The sequence below is a fragment of the Epargyreus clarus genome, unplaced genomic scaffold (genome assembly GCF_041222505.1).
Source record: "Epargyreus clarus isolate Ecla_fem2 unplaced genomic scaffold, WU_Ecla_fem_2.2 ptg000017l, whole genome shotgun sequence".
Taxonomy (NCBI): Eukaryota; Metazoa; Arthropoda; class Insecta; order Lepidoptera; family Hesperiidae; genus Epargyreus; species Epargyreus clarus.
Window position 1 is genome coordinate 8,821,443 of NW_027332225.1, and position 13,200 is coordinate 8,834,642.

The window sequence follows — 13,200 nt, forward strand, 5'->3', positions numbered from 1 at the left end:
TTAGATGCTAAAATTGACACCCAAAATATGATGCCAAATAAACCATCGGATAAGTTTACAAATACAAATACGAAATCGAATATTTATTTGTAGAATAAGGTGTATAAATTGGCGTTATAGTCAATAATTTACGCTCATTCTGCCATAAATGGCGAACAAATATAAATATACAAATTCATTTCTAGCAATTATTATAAAGAAAAAACAATTGCTTACACGAGTCCAATGAAACTCAAATATTAAAATCTGTCAATTCGTTTGGATTGTCAGTTTTACTAAAGATATGTCTCATACATACATATACACACATACGCCCAAAAAACATGAGCCTCGCAGTCGAGTCAAAACAGGCATCACACATGGGTGTTAAAAGTGTAAAATTAAATAAACTTATGAAAAATTCAAAGCAATCGTAGATTCCGCGCCAAATTTCTAGTCCGTTCTGAGTATAGAAACGAGTCGTGTCGCAACATAAAATTGTAGATATTAGCGGAACGAAGAAAGCGCGGGTCCCCCTCGGCACCCTCCGCTGCCCGCTCTCGCCCGCGGGTACACAGCTCCGTTAGTGTGCGTTACGTTGCTACGGAGTATAATATGTTTGTAGTTGTGTTCGACCGCATTGGCTCTGACTACACCCGCACGCAACAACTTCAGGCGGACTAGAAGTTTGGCGCGGACTATATCATACATGGGTTTAAACAGCTTACCTCAAATTGTTCATCCAAAGAAACTGTTATAAGAAAATCAAACTAGTTTTACCTGGGTGCGAATAGTGTGCCTCAAATTGTTCATCCAAAGAAACCGTTTAAAAAAAATCAAACTAATCGTACCTGGGTGCCAACAGTGTGACGCGGGTGCCGGCGGGCGAGGTGAGCGCGATGCGCAGGTCGCCGCGGCGCGTGGCCGACAGCGACACGCGCGCCTGCACGTGCTCCAGGTAGTTCACGCCCGGGCACGCGCCCACATTCAACTGGAAGGAATATCTTTTTTAGAATACATGAAAAATTGCACATTGTTTTTGAAGGTGGTGGAACCCACTCCGGCGGCATCACCGCCACACCTATTTCTGCCTTATAACAGCAGTGTTAAGCGCTGCTGTGTTCTGGTTTGAAGGGTGTGGTAAAGGAGGCATACTTTTCCGAGGCTTCCTATCTGGAGTCGATTACTTACACACTTACCATGAGGTGGACTGCATGCTCGTCTGCTACTCCATATTATATAAAAAAATGTATTTTTTTTAAATAGGTAGTACCGAAGTATAGGAATTAATTATATACAAGTAATATTAACTTTTTCTTTACATTGCAGTTGCAAACGAGCACGCAGTCCACCTGATGTTAAGTGGCTACTGAAGCTATAGACACCTGTAATCAACCCCAGATAAGAGGAGACCTACCTGAAGTTGCTACACATGAAGACTAAATCGAAATGCTTTGGATAACTATGTCCTTTACCAAACTTTTCAAACCAATTCATTGCTTCACTCAGCACTGCTGTTATTAGGCAACTTTTGAACCCAATGAAGCACGAAGATTAATTGATCTCACCTTTTTTTGCTTTATTGTGTAAGTGTGTTATATTTTGCCTTCATTTACACGAAAAGAAAAACAGTAAATAATTACCAGATCGGTACAACTAATGCGACTTGACTAAAAGTGTATTCTTCAATCATGAAAACACAACTGCCAAATAAACAAAGTTCGAAGCACACATTTTGCACTAGATTCAATACGAAAACATGAGAGTCATGAGTAGATTCCACGGCCAGGAACTACAGATCAATGCAATCTTCGATACAATTCTCTCAAATTCACTGACAATATGCATTTAAAGGGGACAGCTGAGTGAACCATTTACTGTTCTCGCCCAGACGTGACCGTTAACAAGCTTAGTGACCGAGATTGCACTTTGCAATAGAATGTCACCAGGAGAGATGATATGAGATTGAAATCATGATCTTGAATTCTTTATTCGAATAGCTTTTAACGAAATTGCCAATGAGCAGTCAGTCCACCGGTAAGCAGTACCTGCCGCCAATCTTTAATCAACCGCAGATACGATTCGAGTCCTACCTAAATTCAGCCATACGCGCGTTTACCTCTGAGAGATAAGTTTGAACGCTGTGTGTATATTTTACTTGCCAAACTCTTTAAAATAGGAAATATATTCTATCAACATTGGTAATATTCCTACGACAAACATTTAACACAGCAGGTTCATAGTAACAGCGACAATAACAAAGAAGTTTAGTCCCACCTCCAACGTAGCAGCGGATCTTGGCGGTACCGCACGGAGCATCTTCGGCACGGGAAGCTCACAGCGGCGTTGCGGTGGTATAGTTCGCGCCAAACTGCTAGTCCGCTCTGAAGTTGTTGTGAGCAAGTGTACTCATGCAATTTTCTATGGCGACGCGATTCATTTCTATATTCAGAGCGGACTAGCAGTTTTACGCGGACTATACCGGCCGCCACGAGCGCGCCAGTCGGATCATACCCGCCGCGTCTAGTAACCCGGACCGAAGGACATCGACATCGCGAAGGACGCAGCAAAAATGGCAATAAATATGTTTCTTAAATAAAAATACAAAGATCAGTCTCACCTCCAACGTGGCAGCGGATCTTGGCGGTACCGCCCGGAGCATCTTCGGCGCGGCGAGTTCACAGCGACGTTGGGGCGGTACCGGCCGCCACGAGCGCGCCAGTCGGACCATACCCGCCGCGTCCAGTAACCCGTACCCGAAGGAATGGGATACGTTCCGCCCGACGCCATTCGTACGCCACTCCCCGCCTAAGCTTAGACGCTCTGGACGCGCTGTGCGGACCACTGTACAAAGGCTTAAGAATTAATACATTTAATAAAATACATTATTAAAAAAGATCATCATCAAGAATAGATTAGGTCTTGCATATAAATGTTAATTGTACACCATGTCGCCTATATGTAGTACGTGGGTCGCATAAATCTATGGAATAAATGCCAAAAAAACGATTATTTTACTCATCAATAGCTAAAACAGTTATGAGGAAAAATAAAGGCAAGTTTTTTTTACTTATAATTACTATTATAATTCATGAGCGAATATGACTATCATCTTTTACAATGTCTTCGTAAAAATCCACCGATTCTTAGGTGCTCTATCCGTGCCGTACGAACCACTGTTCCGATAAATTCGCATTAGTGCCACCGCCACTCTAACCCGCCCATTATCTGTAATGTTATGTAATCCCTTATAGCCCAAATGGCTTTCGGATAACAGATTCAACTCGAACAAATATCGCTTACGAGCGAGCTTTATGGATAACCTCGTTTAACAAAGCGCGTTAAAACACATAGGTCTCGCCCGACGCGGTTCAGCGGTTGACAGACAGACGTATATACAGGCGTATGTCTATTTACTCGTATCTAATAAACGTACCTAACAGTCATATAATTTAATACAATGTTGACTGTATCCCAATTTAAACTGAAATTTAGAGTGGTACAGCCCTCCAAAATTTGACTCCGGAAGTCCTACCGCCACACATATTTACGTTTTATAACAAAAGTAATCACTGATGTTTTATGGTGTGCCGTGTGATGGCTTTAGTATGTACGATATACTTTACAGAAGGCATTACTTAGTCCTCAATTAATGTAGCCAACCTCAATTGGAGATGACGGTAGACGTCTATAGGGAACAGTAACCATATTTTATGAGACTGTCTCCACGCTTTCTATCCCGATTTCTTAGAAAAACAAGACTAAATCGGAACGCCTAATATAAGTAATCTTACCACTCCAAACGTAAGCGAGAAATAGGTATAAATTTAGATAAGAAACTTGTCTAAAATTCCTGGAAAATTATATTAGTTTCAGTGTAAATCGCTGTCGGCATCCGTATTAACCCTAATATAATCTGTTTTAATTATTAACGTAAGAACGAACACAAAGGAAACTTGTAAGGGTTATTACTGGCCCACAAAAGGAACTCACTCGTCTCAAATTAGCGAAGAATAATGGAATTGCTCGGAGCACTCATTTATTATACGTTAGTGGATGATAAAATACTTATGTTTGGGAATAAACATTAATGAATAACAAGTGCCCTGGGGCGAAGTAAATCATTAGTTTTGAGCAGTAACTGAAGCCTTTGGGTTTCGACTCCGGTGGCACCACCACCACACCTAATAACAGCAGTGTTAAGCGCTGCTGTGTTCTGGTTTAACGGGTGTGGTAAGGGAGACATACTTTTCCGAGGCGTTCTAGCTTAGTACTCAGGGGTAACGGCGCATTTGTGACTGGCTAAAGGAATTTGTAATCCTATCTGGGGTTGATTACAGATGTCCATGAGCACTTAGCGACTCACCATCAGGTGGAGTGCATGCTCGTCTGCTACCGCTATATAATAAAAAACAAAACAAAAACCTGCTTTTAAAAGATAAATACTACACCGTAGTGACAAGTAAAGCTGGGTACTCTGAAGCTGTTATTCGGTATTAACGTTATTATTTTCTACTTTTTCACAGCGAACATGCGAGTGAAAAAACGACTTTTCCGGTAATCCGTATTAAATTGGATAAAGCAAATCCCTCTCTGTGATCACGAAAATAACTGTTTAATGGGCGCGTTGAATTTGTGGACATTTTTGTGATTTTTTTTGTTCTTTTATTACACTTTTTATGACAGCGCGCAAAGTACATAATTTTATCCGAAATCCCAGCACTTACGCTTTAATGTGTTATAAAACACATTAGTCCTGACACATTATTCTTAATGGTTTGCGAGACACGTGAGTGAAATATTTGTTTTTGTTCATTTATTGTATTCCTTTGTTCCTCTGTTTTATTTCAGAACGTTAATAAATTGAATTTGGCTTGTTACTGAGTTATAAAATAATTATTATAAATATACATGACGTACATTGTTATATGTCATATACATGTACACATAATTTTATATATTGCTTTGATTTATATAAACTTAATTGTCAACATTATCCAAGTATCTGAATTCCTCCTCAGATATCCGCATATTTCGGTGATCCGGTATGTTTCAAGTATACATATATGAGAGATAACCTATCTATCTCATATCTTGTAACTGATAAATTGTAACTGATTCCAATATGAAAGTTCCCAGTAACATCAAAGAATGGCGGAGTCAAAATGAAACACTATTATGAAACAACCAAGACGATGCACTTCAGTGATTTTATACTTTTTTTTTATAAAATTTTAGAATAAAATGTTCCTTAAAAATTTAATATTGGTAACGGAAATTAGCTGATACCATCGGATAATCTGAAATATCATATCCTTAACCGTATCCGAAACCTATATTATATTTTAAATCTGAATCCATATCAAGATCAGAAATTTGATATTCCACATCCCTATTATAATGTATACCTATTTCAGGGTCGATCAAAGATGTCCATTAGCGGCATCAACCACTAACGCAAGTGGTATATAAATAAATCAATATCAGTACGAAATGATATAACTTCGCCATTTAAACGTTCCTATAAATTCTGCAATAAAGCCACTATATCTGCCAAAGTTCAAACATAAACAACACGATCAATTAGTCCCAAGACTAACTTAGACCGACTGTAATACCCACCTAGTTGCTCTTTTAGTACTGAAAACTTCCTTAAGTACTGGAAATTAGCTCATCAGGCGAGGCAATTACAGTGGCAGTTGACTGTCTGTAATTACTCTGAAATGTTCTACATTTGTAACGTTAACTGTTCAACAATTATAAGGGAAGACGCGTACTATAATACCGTTCTTTAGTGACTCTTTAAAAATGGAGCTTATGTTAATTTAATGTGCGCTTTTATTTACGGAGTACATTTTAAACGAGAGCTTGATAATAACTTTAACACGAAAAACATTTGTGTTTTGAATTTACGTCTTATAATAATGTATCGTATGTTAGTACTCTGATTTATATTTTTGTGAAATTTTGTGCATTCATAGACTCATTCCAATTTATGTCTGTTTCGCGTCCATTCATCTCTCCTACTTTAGTGGTTCATGATGCTGCTACTTTATTATATCACTACAAATTTATAAGTGTAGCTTTATAGTAAATGTATAAACCTAAAATAAAAATAATTATTTTGCCCACGTGCACAGACGCACAATAGCTTTCTTTTGTTAATACTATCTTTTACATTGTATTCGTAATACTATCTTTTACTTACATTTTCATTTGTTACGCGTGTGCGTATTTCAACAGCAGCGAAATATAAGTACACCATGAGTTCATTCAAATTCAATTACATTAAAGCGTGTAAAAATATTGTAGCTAGAAAAAATCGCAGCGAACTAAAGCAGAGATACTACAAAATTCTGTATAGGTATCGGGAATATTTAGGTCTAGAATACCACAGTAGGTCGCGCACTGAACCGCCGTGCAATGGGAGTAATGTAATTTGGCGCGCTAGAATACCTGGCGCTACGTGACTGCGCGTCAATCAAGCTGAGTTTAACTCGAGCTAGGGCCGGAGATTGAATAGAGATGTTATTGGAATAGAATTGTTTATCAAACAGTACTTAGATATTATCATATTAGTGAATACCACAGACATGATAAATACATGAATATTACAGCTATGTTTAATACAATTCTGTGGTGAATACATTCGTGAACATACGAGTAAAAAGGCAATAACATAAATTACATTGTATTAGTCCTAATCACTCTTGAGAAGTCTTATTAATTATAGAGCATGCGGTCCATCTGATGGTAAGTGACATTTGCCACCCATGGTCATCTGTAATCAACTCCAGATAAGATTTGACTTCCACCTAAGGTTTGATCGCCTCTGATATACCTAGAAGTGGCGGTGTTGTCGCTGCAAACTACCCATGATGTACTAATTGTATATGTGTATTTTCGGTATGTATCCATCTATGTTATATATATATATATATATATATATATATATATATATATATATATATATATATATATATGTATGTATATATAGTATATATTTATTATTATTATTGATATATATTTTTTTTGCACACTAATTTTGCTGGAAGAAATTCCATTCGGGAATAAGCAATCCTTTGTACGTTATTTCTATGACTTCTGTATTATATGATTTATTTTGTGTACAAAAACTTATTAAATAAAATAAATAAATAAAATAAATGTTGACTACTACATTTAGATTGAAGCAACTTGGTAAATGATCGTAATAAAGGTGCCATACCAATGTGCTGCATGTCTCTCCACGTGAGGTCCCTGTTGGCTTGTAGCGCGAGCGCACAGATGCCGGCAGCGAGCGGAGCTGACGCTGAGGTACCCGTATGTCCAGCTGTACACGAGTGGTGGAGATCCGTTGTGACTACCTGTTAAGTTAATTTATAAATTATGGTAAAGGTAAAATCAGATGTTTTGTTAAGTAACAGTAAAACCAATACTTTACGAAGTAGACTTACAGGGGGGACGTTAAAGAAAAATACAGGAGAGAGGAATGGTTAATTCGGCTTAAACTAATACCAATAATAACCCACGCAGAACTGACGTAAAAAGATTGAGAATCGCTGACTTAAGCGAATGCTGTTTGTTACATATTACACAGTGAAATTAAAAATCGTAATAGTCCTCGACACCTACGCCTCGCCAGTCAAATGACGTGCTAAGCTCTAAAATTACAAGATTTCTAAAAGTTACTTTATTTTATATGGAGAAAAATTGCAAGTTACCTGTTTCTCATTAATAGCACCACTGCTATACGTAGCAGCGAGCGTGGAGCTACACATCTCGGAGTACCACGGCACCTCGCCTCGCTCCGTCGCCGAGGATATCGACAGCGTCCATATGGAGTTGGTGTACCCGTCGCAATTACAGTTGTCGTGCTCCCGACCCCCGTTACCGGACGCCCACACGAAGATAGAACCCTTTCCGTTACGACCCTGAGGATTCCATGGCTATTATTAGAATAATGTACCAAAAATAAAGTGCAAAAGAAATAACATTTTCAAATAAGATTGAGATTTCTTTTTATAATGTAAATTAATATTTTATACGAATAAACTCTTTGATTAAGTCTTAATAGTCCATTGAAAAGTTACATTTGGGTATGCATTTGTCAGAGGACGCAATTTTATTTTTTTAATGTGTAGGGGGGGTCAGTAGAAGCTTAAGTTCAAGTTTGTGGGGTCGGCACCCTTGTCCCCCGGCCGCCATCTTGGAAAAGGGGGTGCAAAGGGTTTTCGCGCTGTATCTCGTAAACTAGTTACCCTACAGAAAATTTAATCAAACATAAAATGTAGCAAATTAAATTTCCTACAATTTTATTTCTATTACTTTTTATCGTCAAGTGACCAACAAAAAAGTTATAAACAAAAATAAATGAAAATTTTGTAATAAATTTCCTTTTGGAGGTTATAACTTTTTTTCAGTTCATTTTACAATAAAATGACATCACAGCAATTTTGTAGAGGGTTTTTTAACGAACAATTTCCTCTATATAATTGTTTCATTTTATTTATTTATCTAGGTTTTACAGCGCTCCAAACATAGTTTAATAATAGCATAGGAATGTTAAGATCATAATAAATTGTATGAATAAAAAAAAAATAGATAGAAAAGTAAGCCTAATTTTTAGTTTTTATTGCATCCCTATGAGCATTCGAGAATCCGTTCAAGTTTGGAGCGCTGTAAAACCTAGATAAATAAATAAAATGAAACAATTATATAGAGGAAATTGTTCGTTGAAAAACCCTCTACAAAATTGCTGTGATGTCATTTTATTGTAAAATGAACTGAAAAAAAGTTATAACCTCCAAAAGGAAATTTATTACAAAATTTTCATTTATTTTTGTTTATAACTTTTTTGTTGGTCACTTGACGATAAAAAGTAATAGAAATAAAATTGTAGGAAATTTAATTTGCTACATTTTATGTTTGATTAAATTTTCTGTAGGGTAACTAGTTTACGAGATACAGCGCGAAAACCCTTTGCACCCCCTTTTCCAAGATGGCGGCCGGGGGATAAGGGTGCCGACCCCACAAACTTGAACTTAAGCTTCTACTGACCCCCCCTACACATTAAAAAAATAAAATTGCGTCCTCTGACAAATGCACACTAAGGCCTAAAAAATGTAACATTTCAATGGACTATAAATAAGATAGTACGAGTTAATTAACTTATTTGTACAATAAATAATTGCACGTATACTAAGTAATAAAAATAATATGAAGCCTTTTTTGTACGAATAAAAATATTTCTAATTTAATAAGGATTTTTAAATATTACTCTTAAATAAAAAGTAAATACTCTTAAATATAAAGTAACTAAGAACAGTAGGGAGATACTCAAATCCTACCGAAAATTTTAATGATGAGTTGTTTTTTAGTAATAAGTCAATACAGGTAATTTAAAACAGCAAAGAATATAAAAATCGATAGGCACAATATGAAAAATATATAGGTATCTACTTTAAAATATTTTTGGAAGCAATTGTACATACGAGTATAATAACTTCTCTTTAGATATATCCTAAAGTGATTAACAAAAGAGCCCGTGGTCCATATAAATAATATCAAAATGAATACACCGTATTCAACCTCTGAATTCAGTATCTTCCGTCGTGACCCTCTTACATTACCTCTTACTTACCCGTGGGATATTAATCATCTGTACACCTACACACTTCTGAACACAATGGCTACTTATCGCATGTAGAATCTAAAATATTGAACCGAGATACAAAATAGGACGCGAAATTCATTCACGAATATTTTATACGACGCCTACGCGAACTGACCCTTTCCGTTACGGATCGCTCTAGGGGTGAAACGATACCACTCATATCGGTATCAATATTTTTTCCCGACATCGTGTCAGTTATGATATATTGAGTCTTACTAAGTATGGAATAAAAACCATCGATACTTGTATCGGAATCAATGCGAGGATCGATTTCTCAAAAAATAGATCTTCGAATTTTGATCTACAATAAATGGTTATATGTTAATTTGTTTGTATAACGATATAAAACGTACCTACGTGGCGTCGAAAGTATCGAGTATCGAGTAAGTACTTGTATTTACTCGTACCTATCGTAACGTCCCTATTTGGAGTACACATTTAAAGATAACATTTGTCTAAAATTTGCATATAACAGTTATTTAAACGATACATGATATGATTGTTTTTTTATACTCCATTCTATAATTTTTCAGCTTTGAATAAGGAGATTTTTTTTTAATATTAGAGGGGTAGCAAACGAGAATGCTAGTTAAGAGTAGTTGGGTACTGCTCCCTATGAATATCTAAAGGTAATAAATCCCAGATAGGATTAAAGTCCTACTTGAGCCTCGGCTTCAGATGCGTTACTAGTTCTAAAAACAAAGTTCAAACGTGCCACACCCATAAAAACACAGCAGCACTTAACAATAACTTCTTAAACAAAGTAATTAAAACGCTTTCTACACTCACAGCCCCACACTAGGATTCCCTGTATCGTGGGTGCTATGGACACACACAGAGACAAATACACAAAAATCCAGACCCAGAAACAGAAATCTAAATTCATCATTTAGAAATCTGTCTTGGCCGGGGATCGAACCCGGGACCCTCTGCGCGTCAGACCGAGATGGTGACCGCTCCGCCACGCGGGTCGTCAGATTAAACCACTAAACAGATATGAATTCTCTGTCACTTTTATATTTGCATCCCCGGGAATCGAACCCATAACTTTTGCTCGATTATCAGTGGTACTATAATTATGCACCTCGTATAAATACCTACCTAGATTCAAATTACCTCCAATTGATTGAATTCAGCGGATCCCTATTATTACACTGATTACAATTAAAGTAATTATCCTGTGTTAACTTTGACGGTCTGCCAATGGTGGTTTATAATTAAATGCGAATTAATTTAACCGACATTGCATACATATAACACAATTAAACAGGGATTAATTAAAGGCTTATAGAAAACACGACATGTTAAATTACTTTGAACTAATGAATTGTGTGAATGTATTTTCGGGAACGAAGGGCGCTTATGGTTTGGGTTAAGAGTTATTATGCGGAAATTGAAATTATTTTTCGGAGTATTATTTTAATTTCAGTAATACAAGCAGAAAGAAACGGTGATAGCTTAATGGTTTTAAGTTCGGCCTCTCAATCTAGAAGCCGAGGTTTGAATCCCAGGCGCCTATGATTATTACTGTCCCACTGCTTGGTACGAGTCATCTTCTTGAGTGAAAGGGGCTTAGTGCATAATTCACTAGACTTAAGCGAGAACTAATTATTAAAGAACCTTCAAGTGTAAGCAAGTCACAATTCATGTATAATACGCAAAAATTCAAAGAACGTTCCTGGGACCTGGGATTCGCACCTTAGATCCCTAATTTTATAGCCGAATTTTAACCACTTTAATTTTAATCACTTTTAATCACCGCTACTCACTCCAAGGCTACAATATTTAGTTATGTCTTTTCATGTTAAGAACTCCAGCAGATAATAGACTTTTTATCGGGCGATTGTTTACCGATACAAATCTTTGAAAACAAACATGTAACCCTCAAACTTCTTTATCGGCTGACACCGAATCGCCTTAAGTATCGTTCGATAAATTGTGTAGTTTGCGGGGGCTCTAAATGGACATGAAACATAATATATAATGTGAGCAATATTTCGATAAAAGCTTCATACGACCCTAATATTACAGCACTTACGTCACGAAAATGGGAGGGAAAGGTAAACAACATTATGCAAATTTTACGTTCAAGATCACTTGACCGCACGCAGGGAATGGTGGGGGAAATAATTGCGTCATTACCGAAATTACTACCGGGTTGCCATGGCGACACAAATTCGGGATTCCTTCTCCACCCCTGCAATAAGGGTCTACGGCATACTTAACGATGCTTCAATGTAGAAAGTGGATTGATTTTTACTTTTAAAAGGACACAAGAATACAATAAATCATTGTGTGTTCGTAGAGCGTACGTGCGTGCGTAGTTGTTATTCAGAAGTGCATAGGTATAGATCATTTTACATGATATCTATCAATGTTTTAATATGACAGTAATAGATTGATTATAAAGTATTTTCGACTCACCTATAAGGCCTACCTATACGGCATCGCATCAATAAATAAAACTAACATCTTGAAATTTTATATACTAATATTTCCGTCACCTACACTGATCTATCAACCAGATGATCCTTAATTCAAATCCCAACGGGATAGAAATCAATGACTTTAGTTGTCCTTGATCCAATTAAAAGTAAGTCTCTGCTACGTATGGAATAGGGATTTTTTGGTAGGGAACTATTCGTTTTAAAAACTTTATAATTTCTATTTTAGTACCCAGTAATCCACACAGTTAATAAATACTCATAAAGGTTTATTTATTTCGTGCTGTTTTTGCGTTAAACTGCAAATGCTATTAAACGTTATTTACAGCTGTTGGTTTGTCAGTTGCAGAATAAATATGTGAAGTTTCTGTTCTGTTTATGTATTTCCCGTATTCTCACAGGACGCGGGGCATACATCACTGTGTTTTATTAGCTTTTGGTGAAAGCTCGCCTGTTTTCATTAGGGTACGCAATGTCCGTAGTATTCTACTGTAAATCTGTCATACTCGTAGTTACGTTCATTTGCTCTCGTCTCATCTCTTGGTTCCAGATATGGCAAAAAAGGACTCTAATAATTTCATGTTCTTCTGGCCATCTGTCGCAACTATTTTACGCTTAAATTATTTACAGGGTTTGGTCCTATGACAATTTATATTCAGCATCTAGGTTTCTTACTATAAACTTAAAAGAAAACTTTAAATAAATAGTTCCACATAAAAATGACGCCAGCATATAATTGAAATCCGTTGAGAAAAAAAAATGGTAACGGGCTCTTTACATTTCGGTAACACTTTTTTATTTCTATAAAACAAAGCTACCTGTGGATTTAGATTCATACAATACCGTTTAATTTTTACAATTTCTATTTGAAATTGACAAATTTCGATGTTTAATAGGAAAATGATAAATAGATAATTAAAGTAATAACTAGGGTTAATTAGTTACTGCATTGTTAAGTACATATTATACCCATTAGAATATAATATACCAAAGTAAAAATCTCCCCTTTTTTGCACATTAGTTAAAAAAGAAATAAGAAAAAATATGCCTCGAATAAAAATCACAGTCTTTATGTAAATTACTTACAAGATCATATTCGAA

The 13,200-nt window shown here is 36.4% G+C and overlaps 1 protein-coding gene across 6 annotated transcripts in view; it reads right to left on the reverse strand.

Moving 5' to 3' along the window:
• Positions 1–13,200, reverse strand: part of Fur1 (Furin-like protease 1) — a 317,043-nt gene that overhangs the window by 14,925 nt on the left and 288,918 nt on the right. For all 6 annotated transcript variants that reach the window (XM_073081972.1, XM_073081973.1, XM_073081968.1 and 3 more), the window contains exons 8-11: positions 7,704–7,913; positions 7,208–7,346; positions 2,600–2,823; positions 831–970 (exon numbers count right to left, since the gene is read on the reverse strand). In XM_073081972.1, coding sequence (XP_072938073.1) covers positions 831–970; positions 2,600–2,823; positions 7,208–7,346; positions 7,704–7,913 — 713 coding nt within the window. The remainder of the gene's footprint in view (positions 1–830; positions 971–2,599; positions 2,824–7,207; positions 7,347–7,703; positions 7,914–13,200) is intronic.